Source organism: Mesoplodon densirostris, chromosome 18, assembly GCF_025265405.1.
Source record: "Mesoplodon densirostris isolate mMesDen1 chromosome 18, mMesDen1 primary haplotype, whole genome shotgun sequence".
Classification (NCBI taxonomy): domain Eukaryota; kingdom Metazoa; phylum Chordata; class Mammalia; order Artiodactyla; family Ziphiidae; genus Mesoplodon; species Mesoplodon densirostris.
The window spans coordinates 9,635,520-9,651,851 of record NC_082678.1 but is presented as its reverse complement, the minus strand read 5'-3'; the positions used below and the strand labels follow the sequence as shown (position 1 = coordinate 9,651,851).

At 52.2% G+C, this 16,332-nt stretch overlaps 1 protein-coding gene across 1 annotated transcript; it reads right to left on the bottom strand.

Annotated features, from left to right (window-relative positions):
* Positions 1 to 13,919: 13,919 nt before the first annotated feature.
* On the bottom strand, positions 13,920 to 15,981 carry SPPL2C (signal peptide peptidase like 2C). The gene is given in 3 exon segments (XM_060082626.1): positions 13,920 to 14,248; positions 14,251 to 15,336; positions 15,339 to 15,981. Coding segments are annotated over 3 exon segments (2,058 nt in total).
* Positions 15,982 to 16,332: the final 351 nt, after the last annotated feature.

Below are 16,332 nucleotides of genomic sequence, written 5' to 3'. Positions count from 1 at the left end.
GCCTTTTAGGGCCGGGTGTTACCCTGGGAGGCCCACTTACCACACTGGGAGGGGGGTGATCGCTTGTGTTCCTGTCTATCCCATCTGAGTGTGATGCCCTGGAAGGCCTGAACTGTATTTTATTCACCTTACTGCATAACACAGTACTTGACACACAGTAGGTGCTTCATAAACAGCTGATGAGAGGCCTGTAGACTGGATGGATAAAAGAAAACTGGGTGAAACATTTCTGAGAAACAGTTTCAGACTGTGGGATACAGCAGAGCCTGAGAGCTCAACTGGCAATCCAGAGAAGTGTTGATGTGGCTAGAAAGCAACAGAACAGGTACAAACCTAAGACAAATAAAAGATATGCATAAACCCTCTTTAGGGGACCTGGAGTGGGCCATTCAGCTTGTCTCTCCCAGCTTCCAAAAAGTCCTGAATCATTGTTTAGATGGAACAGCCTTTTATTAAATACCTCTCACTCCCATTCAACCGCACTGTAAAGCTTGATTGGATTCTGAGATGGACCAGGAGGAAGGCCTCTCCCGTTGCGGAGCACAGGCTCCGGACGCGCAGGCTCAGCGGCCATGGCTCACGGGCCCAGCCGCTCCATGGCATGTGGGATCTTCCTGGACCAGGGCACAAACCCGTGTCCCCTGCATTGGCAGGCGGACTCTCAACCACTGCACCACCAGGGAAGCCCTCGCCCCTGTCTTTTGATTACAGCTGAACAAAAGTCAAGAGGCCAGTAAAAGACCAGCAAATCTAATAATCCTGTGATTATGATTTTTTAAAGCTCACAGGCAGATTCAAGCTGAATTGAAATTGTTCAATTTCTTTTGTCATTAGCAAGGAAACAGCAGAGTCGCACACACACACACACACACACACACACACACACACACACACAATTCCCTCCCATTCTTGGTACATTGCTCTTTTCTCTGTGTACTTTGCATGCTATTTATCTAAACTTCTCCAAAAACCATTCAGTAACCTGCCCACCTCTTCTTATTCCTTGGATCGCAGATGACTTTTTAGTGCAGAGTCAGCGCTGGAACTGCCTTTTGGTGGTTTCAGGACCTCCACTGCCTCTCCCCTCTCCTCCTGTTTGCCCAGCCACCCCACTGGCTGTCAGCCCTCCACGTTCTTTGGTCCCTTTATCAGCCCCCTCCTGTCACATGAACTGTGTCACCGTGCAGCTGAAATCCTCACTCCACTGTTTCTTTGGGGAGAGGGTGAGGCTGTGACTGGAAAAGTATTAGAATGAAAAACTCCAGCACCCCAGCCCTAGAGCCTTAGAAAGCTCTGAATAGACTTTAGAAATCGTCCTGTTCGAGCCTCTCATCTTACAGATAGGGAAGCATAGGCCCAAAGAGGGAAGCCCTGAGTGATTAATGGCAGAGCTGGGTTTAAAATCAGGCCCTCCATTTCCCAGTCCAGGGTTTGTTCCTCTGCAGCACAACTGGAATTGTACTCTCTGCAAACTTGAAAATTTTATTAAAACAGGGTCTCTACTGGTGGAGATTTTGCCTCCAGGGACATTTGACACCGTCTGGAGACATTTTTGGTTGCCCTCACTGCTGGGAAGGAGTGCTAACAAGTGTTTGGAGAGTCAAGGCCACTTGTAAGCACTTATCAGAAGTGGGATCTGGTCACCGCCCCATGTAGGGCCCAGCTGCAGCCCATCTAATGGATGCTTCCATGTGGCTTCAGCAATGGGAACCACAACCTCCCAGCTAATCCAACATGCAGGGGCCGAACTCAAGGCAGACTTTTGCTTGTTTTGGTTTGGGGATTTGTTTTTGTTTTGTGTTTTCAGAATGTGAATTTTGCATTACTCTAATACAGGGCTTCTCAACCATGGCAACCATGGGACAATGAACTTGTCCCATGATCCTAGGTGGGCTCAGGAGTGAGGTGTGAGACCTGGCCTCAGATTTATGTGCCTGGAAGAACTCTAGACAACAAGTTTTGTTGTGGGGCCTGTCCTGTGCGTTGTAGGACATGTAGCAGCATCCCTGGCCTCTACCCAGTAGATATCAGTAGCACCTCTATGACTTTTTTCCTCCATGGAAGAACCCATCAATTTTTTTAAATTGAAATATAAGAGGGAAGAGATATGGGGATATATGTTTATGTATAGCTGATTCACTTTGTTATAAAGCAGAAACTAACACACCATTGTAAAGCAGTGGTACTCCAATAAAGATGTTAAAAAACAAAGAAATATAACTCATGTACCATAAAATTAGGTGAAAATTTTCTATGACTTTGGTTGTCTTTATTCCTTAGTTCCATCCAGGCCTTGCTCATAATTGGTACTTAAATGTTTGACCAGTTGATTCGGCACTGGGCTCTCCTTAGAGAGGCTTTTCCCTGGACACGGTATGGAGGTGGGGTTCTTGTGAGTGGTGTGTGTATATGCTGAGGTCTGGTGAGCACACAGGGCAATGGACCTACTGATGTGCAGGGTCACGTGACTAGTTCAGACCAATGAGTTGTGATGGGTGTCACTTCCAGGCTGGAGCATTTGATTGCTTGTGTGAGTCCCTCCGGAGTTCTCTCCGTCCACTGAGGTGAGTGGAGGCACAGGTAAGATGGAGCCTCCTTCAGGTAGGGCCACTGAGTGATTACCATAAACTTCAAGCTCCTTCCTGATCCTCATGGGACATGTAACATGAGAGGAAAGCAAACTTCTGTCAAACCATTGAGATTCGGGTATCCTTTGTTATTGCACCATAATCTAGCTTATCCTGACTGTTACAAGGGCATACACAGAAATCAACCCATATTCAAAGAAACCATCCCATTCAAACCAGCCAGTGGAGTCCATTCAAATGCCAAGATAATCTAGGGTTAAAAAAAAAAAAAGTTCATGAAGTTAATTAACAAACATTTTATTGAGTTAAAAATGCCAGCAAGCTAAAAAAAGAAACGGCTTGTTTGTGTTATGTTTCAGTTGTTTACAAATTCAAGAGGGTGAAACAGAGCGTGAGCACAGTGTGTGCCCTTTTTCTTGCTCTGTGTGATGTGGGGGACCAGCTATTACAAAGTCACAGAGGGGCTTTTGTGTCCAACAACAGCATCTCAGGGCCCATGTGCTTTGCATATTCATCCACAATAACTACTTTCTTCTTGTAAGTTCAGGCCAATGACTTTGGGTTTGGGGTGTGGAATCAAAATTATGAACAGTCTAGAGAAGAAAAATTTTACCAGACATGATAACAATAGGGGTGCATGTCTCTTTAAGGAAGACAAATGTGAATATTCAAACTAGATAAACCAGAAAGAGTGACCAATGACTAAAGCAACTCTTTTACAAAGAAGTCTTCTGTCCTAATTCCCTTGGTGCCCTGAAGTGTTTGCTTCTAGATCCCGAGATTCCAGAAGTGGAGGTAAACGGCAAAGAAATGTGAAGCTAAGATTCATTACCATTTGACAAAAAAGATAAAACATTTTGTAGATAAATGCACAAAAGAGAAAAATTCAATTTAATATTCATGTAGTTAAAAAAAAACCCTATGGCTTAAACTTTAAGCCTAAAAAAAAAAAAAAAAAAAGTCATACCTGTCCAGGATAAGTTTTCATTACTACATTTTTTCTTAAATAGTTTGCAAACATCACATGGAAACCCTGAGTGTTGATTAATTATTAGGATTCCTTATTGCCAATGTTACTAACTAGCTCCGCGGCATATGGGAATCCTCCCGGACCGGGGCATGAACCCGTGTCCCCTGTGTCGGCAGGCAGACTCTCAACCACTGCGCCACCAGGGAAGCCCCGGACTGTTTGTCTTTTTATAATGATTTGCAGAGGCTCTTTATTTAAGAACTCTTCTAAGATCACACAGCTGATTAGTGAAATGAAAACTCAGGTCTATTGATTGCCTATTTCCACTACAAACACCCTGTCCTCAGTTCTCCTGCCTCTCAATTGCTTCCTTTCTCTCCTGGTCCATGCTCTGTGGTCCCCAGCTGGGAGACCATGTTCTTATCAGCATCTCTCAGAGAATCAAGTGGGGCCAGGGCTGCTCGCTTGTACCTCATTTCACTCATCATCGCTGGGCTAATGACATTAGAGGCCATCTGGGATGGGCCTTTTCTGGACAGCAGCTTGCTTTCTGGAAATTCTCATCTCCCTCTGAGGCAGGCTGCAGAGAAAGTTGGCTGCCGAGGCCCAAGAATGTGCCATTGGCTGATTGTCCCTTCTTTAATTGCTGTCCTGGCAATCATAAAACCTCCTGCCCTGGCAGAATGGAAACTGCAGAATGAGGGAGTGTGCATCTTGGTATCGCTGGGGCCCCTGCAATTCTCAGAACACCGCCCAGGGCTCTCCAAGCCCCCTCTAGGCCACTCCCTCATCCTCCAGCAACAGCTCCGGAAATTGACGGGAGATGGCAGGCCGGGGTGGGCACTGCCGTGGGCGGGGGTGCAAAGGTGGCACCCTTCCTGGCTGCTCTGCTTCCGCCCAACCATCAATTCCTTGAGGAGGGGGGCTGTGTCTCGATATTCTTCTCCCTCTGGCTCTAAAATGGGGCTAAACAGAAATCTTGTCACTTGTAGTTACTCTAGATAAGGAAGGAGATGGGGTGGAGACACCCTTTGTCCCTAGTCTGGTCCCAAATGTTTGGCAGGGCCAGTGGTGTGGTGTGTTGAACGGTGCCCCCCTCCCCAAATATATGTCCACCCAGAATCTGTGATTGTGACCTAATTAGGAAAAAGGGTCTTTGAGGATGCAATTTTTTTTTTTTTTTGGCTGTGTTGGGTCTTCATTTCTGTGCGACGGCTTTCTCTAGTTGCGGCAAGCAGGGGCCACTCTTCATCGTGAAGCGTGAGTATTCCCAAAGATAAAACTAAGCATCTGGAAAGTAAACCAGTGACGGGAAGGGACATGCTCACAAACACAATGAATAATCGCTGTGCTGTGTGTGGGAAGGGACACCTGTGGGCCTACAAGAACAAGCACTGGGGGCACCAGAGGACAAAATGGGGAGTCCCCCTCACCTAGCAATGGTCCATGCCCTGGGGGTCTTGAAACACAGAATTCGTTATTCACAATAAGGTCACTTATTCAAGGTGACCTGATTCTATGGGAGTGGGGTAAGCACCAGGGCATGGACCCTTCAAGCATTAAGGATGTTTAGTATTCGTGTTATAATTCAGATTCTGACAACCCTTTGTATTATCTGACCCTGCTCTTCTCGCTGTCCTTTTCCAGCCTCAGCGGATTGGACCAAGAGTAGATGTTGAATCAAGGGCCTATGGGCTCACCAGCAACCAATGAAAAGACCCTGACCACATAGAGTAAATCTAAGCCCAGCCGAGTCCCTCTCTTGAGAATCAGAATGGTGTCTGAATAGAGACCGTTGCCCACTAGTGGTGGTCCCTGGGCAGAGACCACGATGCAGAGTTGGGACCAGTGCCACGATGAGACAAGAGCAAAAATGAGCGTGCAGAGGCAGCTGGCTCAGGAGGGGAAGAGAGGAAGTGGATGCACAGAGCCTGTCCAGCCTGGAGAGGCAGAGGATGCCTTTGCTTTCTGACAGCTCTCGAATTCCCAATTCCCATGAGCCCCATCTGGGCTGTTTGCCCTGATGCTCTGAGAAACCCTGTGTCCTTCCAATAAGCTCCTCTTTTTGCTTGAGATACTTTGAATGGGTTCCTGTTCCTTGAAGCCAAAGGGCCTGAATTAATCAGAATGTACAAATCTATGCCCTCATCCACCCGCTCCTGAAGGTGAAACCCTCTGAGGCAGGAACTACATCCCGGGTAATGTTTGTGTCCAGGACCTTGGACAGGGCCCTGCACAGGGGTGCTGGAGAGTGTGGCGTGAATCTCTGGATACAATGTGCATAGGTATTAGGGGAAGGTGCAAGAGGACATTCCAAGTGAGTGGGAGGCGAGCAGAGGCACAGAGCTGGGCGAGCCTGTGTGGAGGGCTACACACACAGGGTGGCTGGGGGATATAGCAGGCAAGCTTGGCTGTAGGGAAGGCTGATCACGGACTGCCTTAAACACCAAGCCGAGGAGCTGGGCTTGGTTTGACAGGCAGTGGGGAGGCATCCAAGGTCTTTCAGCCAGAAGGACACGACCAAGAATAGTTGTGTTCTTTTTTTTTCTCAAGGATCTTAATGACCTCTCACCCCCAGGTGAGAGGTGACACCTTGAAATAAGCCTGTAAAAATGGGAAGGAGAAAATAGATCCCAGAGGTTTTCCTAGCATAGAATCACCAGGAAATTGCGACTGGTTGGACACCGTGCTAAGCCCGGGAATGGAGAGTATTCTGTTAATAAACCAGAGTGTGGAAATAAAAGTCCAACCTCACTGTTAAGTAGAGACATGCAGATTGAAAGTGATATTGTTTTTCATCAGAGCAAATTGGAAAAGATCCTGGTGAAAGTGTGGTAAAATGGTTACTTCCATGTTTTACAGCACACGCAGAGGATAAATTGACACACACACAATTTGGAAAGTAATTTAGCAAAATGCATTACCATCTTTAAAGATTTTCATACCCCTAGTTTCCCAGAAGTACAACTACTAGATCTATCTTACAGAAATCTCCTAAAACATGTAAAGTAATTTACTGCCAAAGATATTCCTCACGGTGCTGTAGGAAACAGATCAAACATCCAATAAAGAGAATGTGAAGTCTATGAAGTTATATCTGCTATGGAATAAATACATAGCCCATTCCAAATAAAGGTTCAAAGGGTACATAGAATATTCATAGCAGAATACCAATGTATATATCCATTTTGATAGTAACTATGTAAATGAAACACACAAATAAAAACCTGTGAATGGGGAAAAAATGACTGCATGGAAATATACCAAAGTTTAACAGGAATTGTGCTTTTTTCCTACTTTTCTGTGCTCTCCACTTTTTCTCCAAAGCACAATAAAATCACGATAAAAAGAAATCCCTGGAGCCTGATAAAGCAGCTAGAACTGGGAAACACTCACTGGCTATTGCAGTGGAGACCCCCAACTCCTGTCTCTCCTTCACTGACTCCGGGTGCCCCGCTCTCCCCAGTGGGAAGGACCAGGTGTGTTGCTGTGGGGCTGTGTCTTTGCCTCGTCTGCTCTGTGAGACATTTAATTCTCAAGCACAGTGCTGGGCACTCAGGCAGCTTGTGTCAGGGTTACCTGCTGACCAGTGTGCTAGTTTCCTGTGGCAGCTGTAACAAATTACCACAATCTCGGTGGATTAAAACAACAGACATTCATTCTCTCACAGTTCTGGAGGCCAAAAGTCTGAAATCAGGACTACTGACCTGAAAACAAGAGGTCGGCAGGCCAGTGCTCCTTCTGGAGGCTCCCCGGGAGAATCTGTTCTTTGCCCCTTCCAGCTCCTGGGGGCTGCCGGCAATCCTTGGCTGGTGGCCACATCACTCTCAGCTCTGCTTCCATCTTCACATTGCCTTCTCCTCCTCTGTGTGTGTAATCCTCCTCTTATAAGAACGCTTGTGATTACATGTAGGACCTACTTGGATAATACAAGATAGATTCCCTACCTCAAGATCCTTAACAATCACCCCTGCCAAGTCGTCTTTTTCTTCTTCCATATAAGGTAACATTCACAGGTTCCAGAGATTAGGACGTGACTATCTTTTGGAGGGAACGCTATTCAATTTATCGCAACCAGCTTTAAGAATTAAGGGATGTGGGGCTTCCCTGGTGGCACAGTGGTTGAGAGTCTGCCTGCCGATTCAGGGGACGCGGGTTCATGCCCCGGTCCGGGAAAACCCCACATGCCGTGGAGCAGCTGGGCCCGTGAGCCACGGCCACTGAGCCTATGCGTCCGGAACCTGTGCTCCGCAACGGGAGAGGCCACAACAGTGAGAGGCCCGTGTACCGCAAAAAAAAAAAAAAAAGAATTAAGTGATGTGGGTTGAGACCAGACCCACCCCTGGCTCACACTCTTGTGATTATAGCAGGGGATGGCAGGGAAGACAATCTGGGCTGTGATGGGTGAGGATTCGCAGGAGGGCTGCCTCTCCTGCCCAGGTTCACTTCATTGTCTGGGTCGGAACTGCAGGCAATGGCCAGGCTTTGCCCAGCATGATTTATGAGGGGCTGAGGATTTTGCCCAGAGAAGTTCTTCACTCTCTGTATCCAAGAGCCTCCTGCTTTAAGAAAACCAAGAATGTGGTGGGAAATTGGGACCTTGTGAAACAAACCCTGAAAGGCAAGCAGTTGCATTCCAGAAAGAGTTTCCTGTTTGTGAAGGGTTCTTGGGTTCGTCTCCAGGTTCTTAGTTACCTTTGCCTTGTCAGGGGCTTGCTGTGTGACCTCGGGCAGGTGTCAGTGTCTTGCTGTGTGACCTCGGGCAGGCAGCTCTTGCCCTCGGTCCTCAGTTATGGAGAGTTCTGAAAGGTCCCTGGAGGCTCTGCCAACGCCCTCACTCAGACCTCATACACCGTCCTCCCCCTAGTCTTTTGCACCGTTCAAGTCCTTAAGAGGCTGGGGAAGCCACTTAAAAGCATTTCTCAGAACTACTCCTCCCAATGTCAGCAGCCCAGGGTTCTCCCGGTGGAGCCTCAGTTTCCCTTTCCAGCTTCCCCTTCCTGGGGTCTCTCTGAGACTGTGTCCCATAATTCTAGGTGGGCTCAGAGGTGAGATGGGAGACCTGGACTCAGACTCATGTGGCTGGAAGAACTCTAGCCAAGAGTCCTAGAGGCTGAAGAGTGAGTATTCCCAAAGATAAAACTAAGCATCTGGAAAGTAAACCAGTGACGGGCAGGGACGTGCTCACAAAAGCAATGAATCATCGCTGTGCTGTGTGTGGGAAGGGGCATCTGTGGGCCTACAAGAACAAGTACTGGGGGCACCGGAGGACAAAATGGGGAGTCCCCCTCACCTAGCAATGGTCCACGCCCTGGGGGTCTTGAAACACAGAATTCGTTATTCACAATAAGGTCACTTATTCAAGGTGACCTGATTCTATGGGAGTGGGGTAAGCACCAGGGAATGGACCCTTCAAGCATTAAGGATATTTAGTGGTGCTGCTTTGGGGCTACTTCATTTCATAAAATATCAAAATACTCTCAGACCCTTCTCCAGGACACCTCCGCTTCCTCACAGCCAGCTTCTAAAGAGTTAACCTTGGGCCCAGTAGGGACTCCAGAACTTTGCTGATGGGTAGTTTATTATACATTTTTTGAATATCACCCCTGACTATAATTATTCCAAAGTTCCCTGATGGAATGCCCCTGGCCCTTGGAGCGTGAGCCCTCCTGCTCTTACATTACTGACCAGGAGATGGCAGGACAGGAGCGCACAAAGTTCAGCGTTGCAGGAAAAAAGGCACAAAACCTTCCGCGTTTCAGTCTAACGGAGGAGGGATTCCTCTTCTGGTTATGTGGTGGTGCCCTTGTTCACCGCCAGGCACCCACCCTCACACCGCACCTCACTGGGCATGGCCGGACATCCTAACCCTTGGAAGGGAGGAGGATGACACCCCCTCTGGGAACTCAACCAGGAAGAATTGTAAGCTGATTGGGGAAAGATGGCATTTGGAGGTGTGACACGTGCTGTCCTGGAAATTTTGCTCTGAAACCTGGGCATCAGGTAATGAGATAACATGTATATCTAGCCTATCATTAGTGCTTAGCATGTGTTAGCTGTGTGAACACATACCTCACCTCATTTAATCCTTTCTCCAAACCCACCGTGTAAACCTTTGCAGCCCATTTTACAGATGAGGATATCAAGACACAGAGGGGTGGCTTCAGTTGTCCAGCAGCACACGGCAAGTGAATAGTAATGCTGGACTTTGAATCCAAGTCTCAGTGACTCAGAGTTCAGCTGTGTCCTCCTGTGCTAGCTGAAGAGATGCTTGATGGTGAATCACAAACCTTCCACACACAATTACTTCTTAAAGAGAAGAGAGGGCTGAACCTCCTGAGGGGCACAAGGCAAAGGAATGGGTAGACCCTGGGTTTTCCTGGAGGAGGCATATTTTGCAGATCGGGGTGTGCAGAGAGGAACGGTGTTGAGGATGGGAACTGATGCCAGCTGCTGGGCTGGGAGGCAGAAGACCAGAGTTGTGTTCTATGTATGCTGTCCCATTGCTGTGTGATGTTGGGCAGCTCCTGACACTCTCTGGGCTTTCCTTTCCTCATCTGTGGGATAGAACATCTCTTGGGTCCTTGCTGGTTCTCACTATCAAGGGAAGCCAAAAGCTCTGGTACCAAACTTCTCATCAACTAGAAAAAAACTAGGCTGTGACTATTCAGCTCATGGGGTTCTTGCTGGGATTAAATGAAGCCACGGAGAAAAATGCCAGGCAGCCTGAACACAGCGCAGCCCCAGAGCTGGGACTGGGCCACCTGGAGCCCTGGGCACGGCTCAGGAGTTCATTCCTGCCCTGGTCCCATCTTAGTTTTTTTTGGGGGGGGTTGGGGAGGGGGGTTTAGCTGCACTGCGCAGCTTGTGGGATCTTAGGTCCCTGACCAGAGATTCCGCTGAACTGCCAGGGAATTCCCCACCTCCCCATCTTAGGTTTCACCTGTCACAGATTGGGCTCTGCAGATGTTGAGATGGGGTTCGAAGTGCAAAAGCAGCAGAGGAGGGAACAGGTGAGGGCAGGGGAGCCATCAGACCGGGGTACAGGCTTGCCTGCCACCGTCTCTGCTAGCCCAGGGGGAGGTGGTCAGGCCCTGGTCCCACTGTACTGCTCTGTCATTAGCTACCTGAGGGTGCAGTACGGATGTGTGTGCATGTCTACTTGCACGTACCCGTGTGTGTGTGTGTGTACATGCACATGTGCAGTACTCTGTGTCCCTCTGGCACTCAGATGGGGGTTGCCAACTCTGGGCACCTCTGACAGGTGACAGCCACCTGGATTCGGCCCAGTCCCTGGGAAGCAGACTGGCAAAGGGAAGCACAGCCCGCAGCTAAGAGAGGATCCTGGCTCTGGAGTCAGGGCAGGAGCAGGGGATGCTGGGCCATCAGAGAAGAGCAGCAACAGTAGTGCCACAAGACGTCGGGAGCTCAGGCTCAGCTCCTTACCCGGATGGTTTAATACGTGCCAGAGCCCCCGAGGAAGGCAGTATCATTTCCCCCATTTTACAGACAACATAGTCTCTGAATGTTAGCCCCTGTTGGGTAGAAGTGTGAGCACAGAGTTGGATTCATTCTTCCCTGAATCTGTTTGGACACGGCAGGGGGTGGGATGGGGAGGGCTTCCCTCCTCAGACCAGCATCGCCCTGTCCAGGGGGCTCCAGTCCAGCGTCCTCAGAGCCACATCGACTGCAAGTTCCTGGGAGAGCAGAGCTCCCTTGCCCCCCAGTCTAGGCGGTGAGGGGGACCGAGAGGCCTCAGCTCTGTTCAGCCCTCCCCCCTGGGCCTGGCAGAGGGGTATAGCCCACCCCTTGGCGGGCCCAGTGACGCAGGTCAGCAGTGGGGAGGCCGCCCTGGCTGGAGGTGAGCCAGGGCCTGTGGAGGCCCCTCTGTCCAGGCCAGATGGTCGCTGGCTCCAGCAGAAGGGGCTGCCAAGCCCTCCGGTCAGTGTCCTGGCCCGGGTTCCTCCCTCCGCCCTCGTCCAGACCCGGCCTTCAGATGCTGCTTGCCGAGGGGGCTGCGCTTCGTCCCCAGTGAGTGGGACTTTCTTTGAGATGCACTTTACCTGGCCCCCTTCCTCCCCACCCCCAGGGCACAGCCAGAACCCTCAGAGTCTCATCTCCACACTGACCAAGGCCCTGCAGTACCCCAGGGAGGCAGCCTGGGGTGTTCGCTCATGGTGTCCAGGCTGGAGCAACTCATTCATGCATTCATCCATTACAACCAGCTTTAAGAATTAAGTGAGGTGGGTTGAGACCAGACCTACCCTTGCCTCACACTCTTGTGGCTGCAGCAGGGGATGGTCTGGAAGGCAGTGGTGGGTGAGGATTCCCAGGAGGGCTGCCTCTCTTGCCCAGGTTCACTTCATTGTCTGGGTCAGACCTCCAGGCAGTGGCCAGGCTTTGCCCAGAATTCATTGGTTCATTTATTCCATTCATTCATTCAATGATTCATTCATTCATTCGTTCCTCCAACAAATATAACTCAAGCACCTGCTACATACCAGGCCCCGTTCTACACAGATGAACAAGACAGAGGGTTCCCTGCCCTCACCAAGCTGACGTGACTGGGGGAGACGAGAAAACTAATGAACCGGGTATAGGGTGATGTGATTGAGGCCAGGGGATGCTTTAGGAAGGGTCCTCAAGGTAGGCTTCCATGAGGAGGGGGCATTTGAGCTGGGGCTGGATGGACAAGAAACTGGCCAGACCCGATTCTGGGGGTAGGAGGAGTGGAGAGTTGCAGGTAGAGGACCCAGCACGTGTGAAGGTCCTGGGAGCAGAGGGAAGATGTGTGTGATGGGGACTGGTGTGTGCTCGCTGATGGTGGGAAGAGCAGGAATGCTGGGTGTGGAGGGCAGGAGGGGAGGAAGCTGGGGCCAGAACCCAAAGGCTTGTAGGAGTTGGATTTGATTCTTTCAGCTCCTTTCACAAAGGGGAGTAATAGACACAGAGCTAACATTCATATCGATCTCCCTACATGCATTGCGTCAGTCCTCGTATATAAGCCAATGCGGTCACACCTCCCCCAAACCCCCACAGTAGGTCCTATTATTATCCCATTCTGCAGGTGAGAAAACCGAGGCACTAAGAGGTTAAATCACTTGCTTAATGACACAGGACAGGTCAGTGGTGGAGCTGGAATTTCCACTAGGCTGCTGGTTCCAGAACTCTGACCACAGTACCACACTGCCCCTCCCACATAGCCTCCTCCGGAAGCCTTCCCTCACCCCAGAGTTTGTTTGCTCTGCTTAAGCAACATATAAACACACCATAAAACGAAAGAAACTGTGGGGTCCTCAAGAGGTCATTTTGTCCATGCCCCTGCCTCCAGGCGGACATGGTATAAGTCCCATTTTGAAGATGAGGCTCCTGAACTTCAAAGGGGTTAAGAGGGCTTCCCTGGTGGCGCAGTGGTTGAGAGTCCGCCTGCCGATGCGGGGGACACGGGTTCGTGCCCCGATCCCGGAGGATCCCGCATGCCGCGGAGCGGCTGGGCCCGCGAGCCATGGCCGCGGAGCCTGTGTGTCCGGAGCCTGTGCTCCGCAGCGGGAGAGGCCACAGCAGTGAGAGGCCCGCGTACAGCAAAAAAAAAAAAAAAAAAAAAAAAAAAAAAAAAAAAAAAAGGGGTTAAGAGATTGGGCCATCATCCAGGGTCAGGGAAGGAAGCACGGGAACTAGAGTCGTGGTCTCCTAAATTCTTCCACTCCGGCCCCAGCCTCTCCATCCCCATTTTGAGATGATTCTCAAGTTGTTTCTTGTCTGTTCTCCATCCCCCACCCTTCCCCCAGCTGGACAGCTGTCTCCCTCTGTGCCCACCACAGGGTGGTGTACACAGTGGGCGCATACTTGATGTCCGTGGATGCAGCAGGTGGACGACAGCAGGCACATGCTGGGCGTGGTGTTGCTGTCCAGGATGCCTAGAGCAGGGATGCTTAGCAGGAAGGGTGGTAGTAAGCTGACACTTGAAGGCTGCTTAGAAATGCTCCAACGAGTGAGGGAGCTGGGCTGTGGTGTATCTGTCTGGGATGGGAAGGGTATCTCAGCCAGAGAGAAAAGCACGTGCAAAGAGAGAGGGAGAGAAGGCGGTGTGATCAAGGAAGAGTAATTGTTCAATTGGACCTGAGCCTGAGAAAAAGATGGGCAGTGAGGCCGGGGTTGGGCCGCAGGGGAGATGGGGCCTGTCCTAAGGACCCTCCAGTCTCTGCATGGACTTATTCCGTGGTTGCTGCTTTCTTACAGTCCTAACAAACAAAGAGGCTCCACTGGGCAGATATGGAATATCTTTAATGCTCCGATTTCTTTTTGCCACACGTGGCTTTGCTCTGCAATAGTCTGGAGGCACAAGTCCCAGGGCCCCCGGTTCACAAGGGAGCCTGGGCCGACAGGCTCTTCTTTACCTTCAGGCCCTTCTTCTTGTGGAGCCCCGTCCAGGGCAGGCCGGCGTCGTGGGCCTGGGTCTGGGCGTGGCCGTGGCCCAGCTCCGAGGGCGGTTGCATGAGTGACATCAGTGGTGTCAGCACGGCCACTGACATGCGTGACGTCAGCTCCTCTGAGGCCCCAGGGTGGGTACAGGGCAGCTCATCAGCCTCCAGGTTGGCATCAGTCCAGCCCTCAGAGCTGTCACTGCGGCCTTCAGGACTGGTGGCTTCATCCTCAGATATGGTGACGATCTCAGCCGTGTCCTTCCCAAGGTCGCTAAGTCCCCTGCCAGGTGCTCAGTGGCCCCCTCAAGCTCGCTGGCTCTGTGGACATCTGCTACATGCTTCTGCTTCTGCTTCTGCTCAGAGCCGACTGAAGGGGCACCGTGGAGCCCTGGCACCGGCCACGTGGGGGTCTTGGCTCTGCCCTGGCCAGTCCAGAAGAGGGTGAGCTCTTGGCGGCAGGCAGCCACGGCCAGGCTGGTGAACAGGGTGCTGGACACCAGGTAGAGCGGGGGGGGCTGGCACATCTGCATGAGCGTCATGGCAACAAAGGTGACCAGCAGGCCCACAGCATAGGCCACGGTGCAGGCCACGAAGTAGACCTGCCGCGAGCGGAGATGCACGTCAAAGCGGTGACAGTAGGCCACCAAGAAGCCGGGGACCACGATGTCAACGAAGCCAAGGATGGAGAAGGGCTGGTCACACAGGGTCAATTCCGAGAAGCTCAGCCGGGGCACCTTGAGCACCACGGGCAGCCTCTCGTGGCTCAAGGAGTCTGCCAGGCCCGAGGCTACCTCCACCATGATGCTCTCGCCGGTCCTGGTGAGCAGGGGCGTGACGAAGACAAAGCAGACACCAAAGGCCGGCGGGGCCAGCAGGAAGGAGGCATAGCTCTTGAGGGTGGGCAGGCGCACACGCCGCAGGACGAAGAGGCAGTAGGCCACACCCAGCATGTCCTGCAGGAGCCACGCCCAGCGGTCCTCGTTGCGGTAGGCGACCCAGAGGACCGTCACCACCACGCACAGGCCGGCCAGCAGCAGCAGGGGCAGCTGCAGACAGGCCCGGTGGCCGGGCGGGAGCCACCGGTATTGCTGCAGGGGCAGGTGGTGCACCACGGGCACCAGGCAGCTGTAGAGGCCGGTGCTGGCTTCCAGGCCGAAGACGGCGACCACGACATAGACAAAGCAGTCATAGGAGAAGGAGAGCAGCAGCATGATGGAGGCGGACCTGGTGACCACTGCGGCCGTCATGGCCGGCGTCAAGTCCACTGCTGCGTCTTCTTCCTCGTGCCCCTGTTGGGCTGCCACCGCTTCCTGCTGATCGTGACCGCCAGGACCCCTCCCCCTTGGGCCACGTGCCGCTGCAGCCAGTCAGCCTCGGTCACTCCAGCCCAGTAGCCGCCCACGGCCACGGTGCCCACAGCCAGGATGAAGATGACCACTACGTTGTAGTCAAGGACGGGCTCTGGGGGTGCATACAAGGCCACGCGGACCCCGGCGCCGCCGTGGGTGTAGTTGAGGATGTTGAGCATGTCAGTGTAGCGGAGCACGGCCATGGGGATGGTGAGGTCTGGCAGGGGCTTGTGGCGGTCCTGGGTCGCCGGGGTGCTGTCTGAGCACTGTTGGTCGCTGACCTGGCTCACGACAAGCAGCCCGTGGGCTCCTCGGGCCTGAGCCAGCCAGCCTTTGGCGTAGAAGCTGCAGTTACCCCTCATGACCATGGCGGTGGTTTGGCGGAGGGGCCGCTGGCCGGGGGAGCCGGGGTGGGCCTGGTGGGAGGAGTCCTCGCCTGGGCACCAGGGTGCCTGGGTGCCATCGTGCAGGGGCAGGAGTGGGGCGTGGTGCAGGTCCCGGGGCAGGGTGACATAGTCGGAGCGGAACAGGACGCAGTAGTCCTTGGTCCAGTTGTCCGACACCACGTGGACCACAGCATACTCCCCCCGGGCCATGGTGCTGGCGAAGAGGAAGAGGAAGAGAAAGAGGAGGAAGCCCAGGCACGCCATCCTCCTCAGGCACCTACTGCCGCGTCCCAGTGTGGCAGCTGCCCACAGCCCACTGCCCCCTCTCAGGACTGGGTGTGGCCCTCTGTCACAGAGCAGCAGCTTTGTCTTCTGTCCAGGAAACCAGGGCCACACCCACCTAGTCACAAAGCTGTGCAGCCTCTCGGGATCCTGTCCCCCAACCCTGCCTCTGGGTGGAGAGGTCATCTGGGTCCCCATGCTCTGCCTGGCTCCCAGTGGAGCTGGACCAGCTAATTTGAAACAAGAGGTGAGAGGATGGGGTTGAGGACCCCAGACAGGATTCTGGACCCACCTTGCCCCTTACACACTGGGCAACCCAGGCAGAGGCCTGTC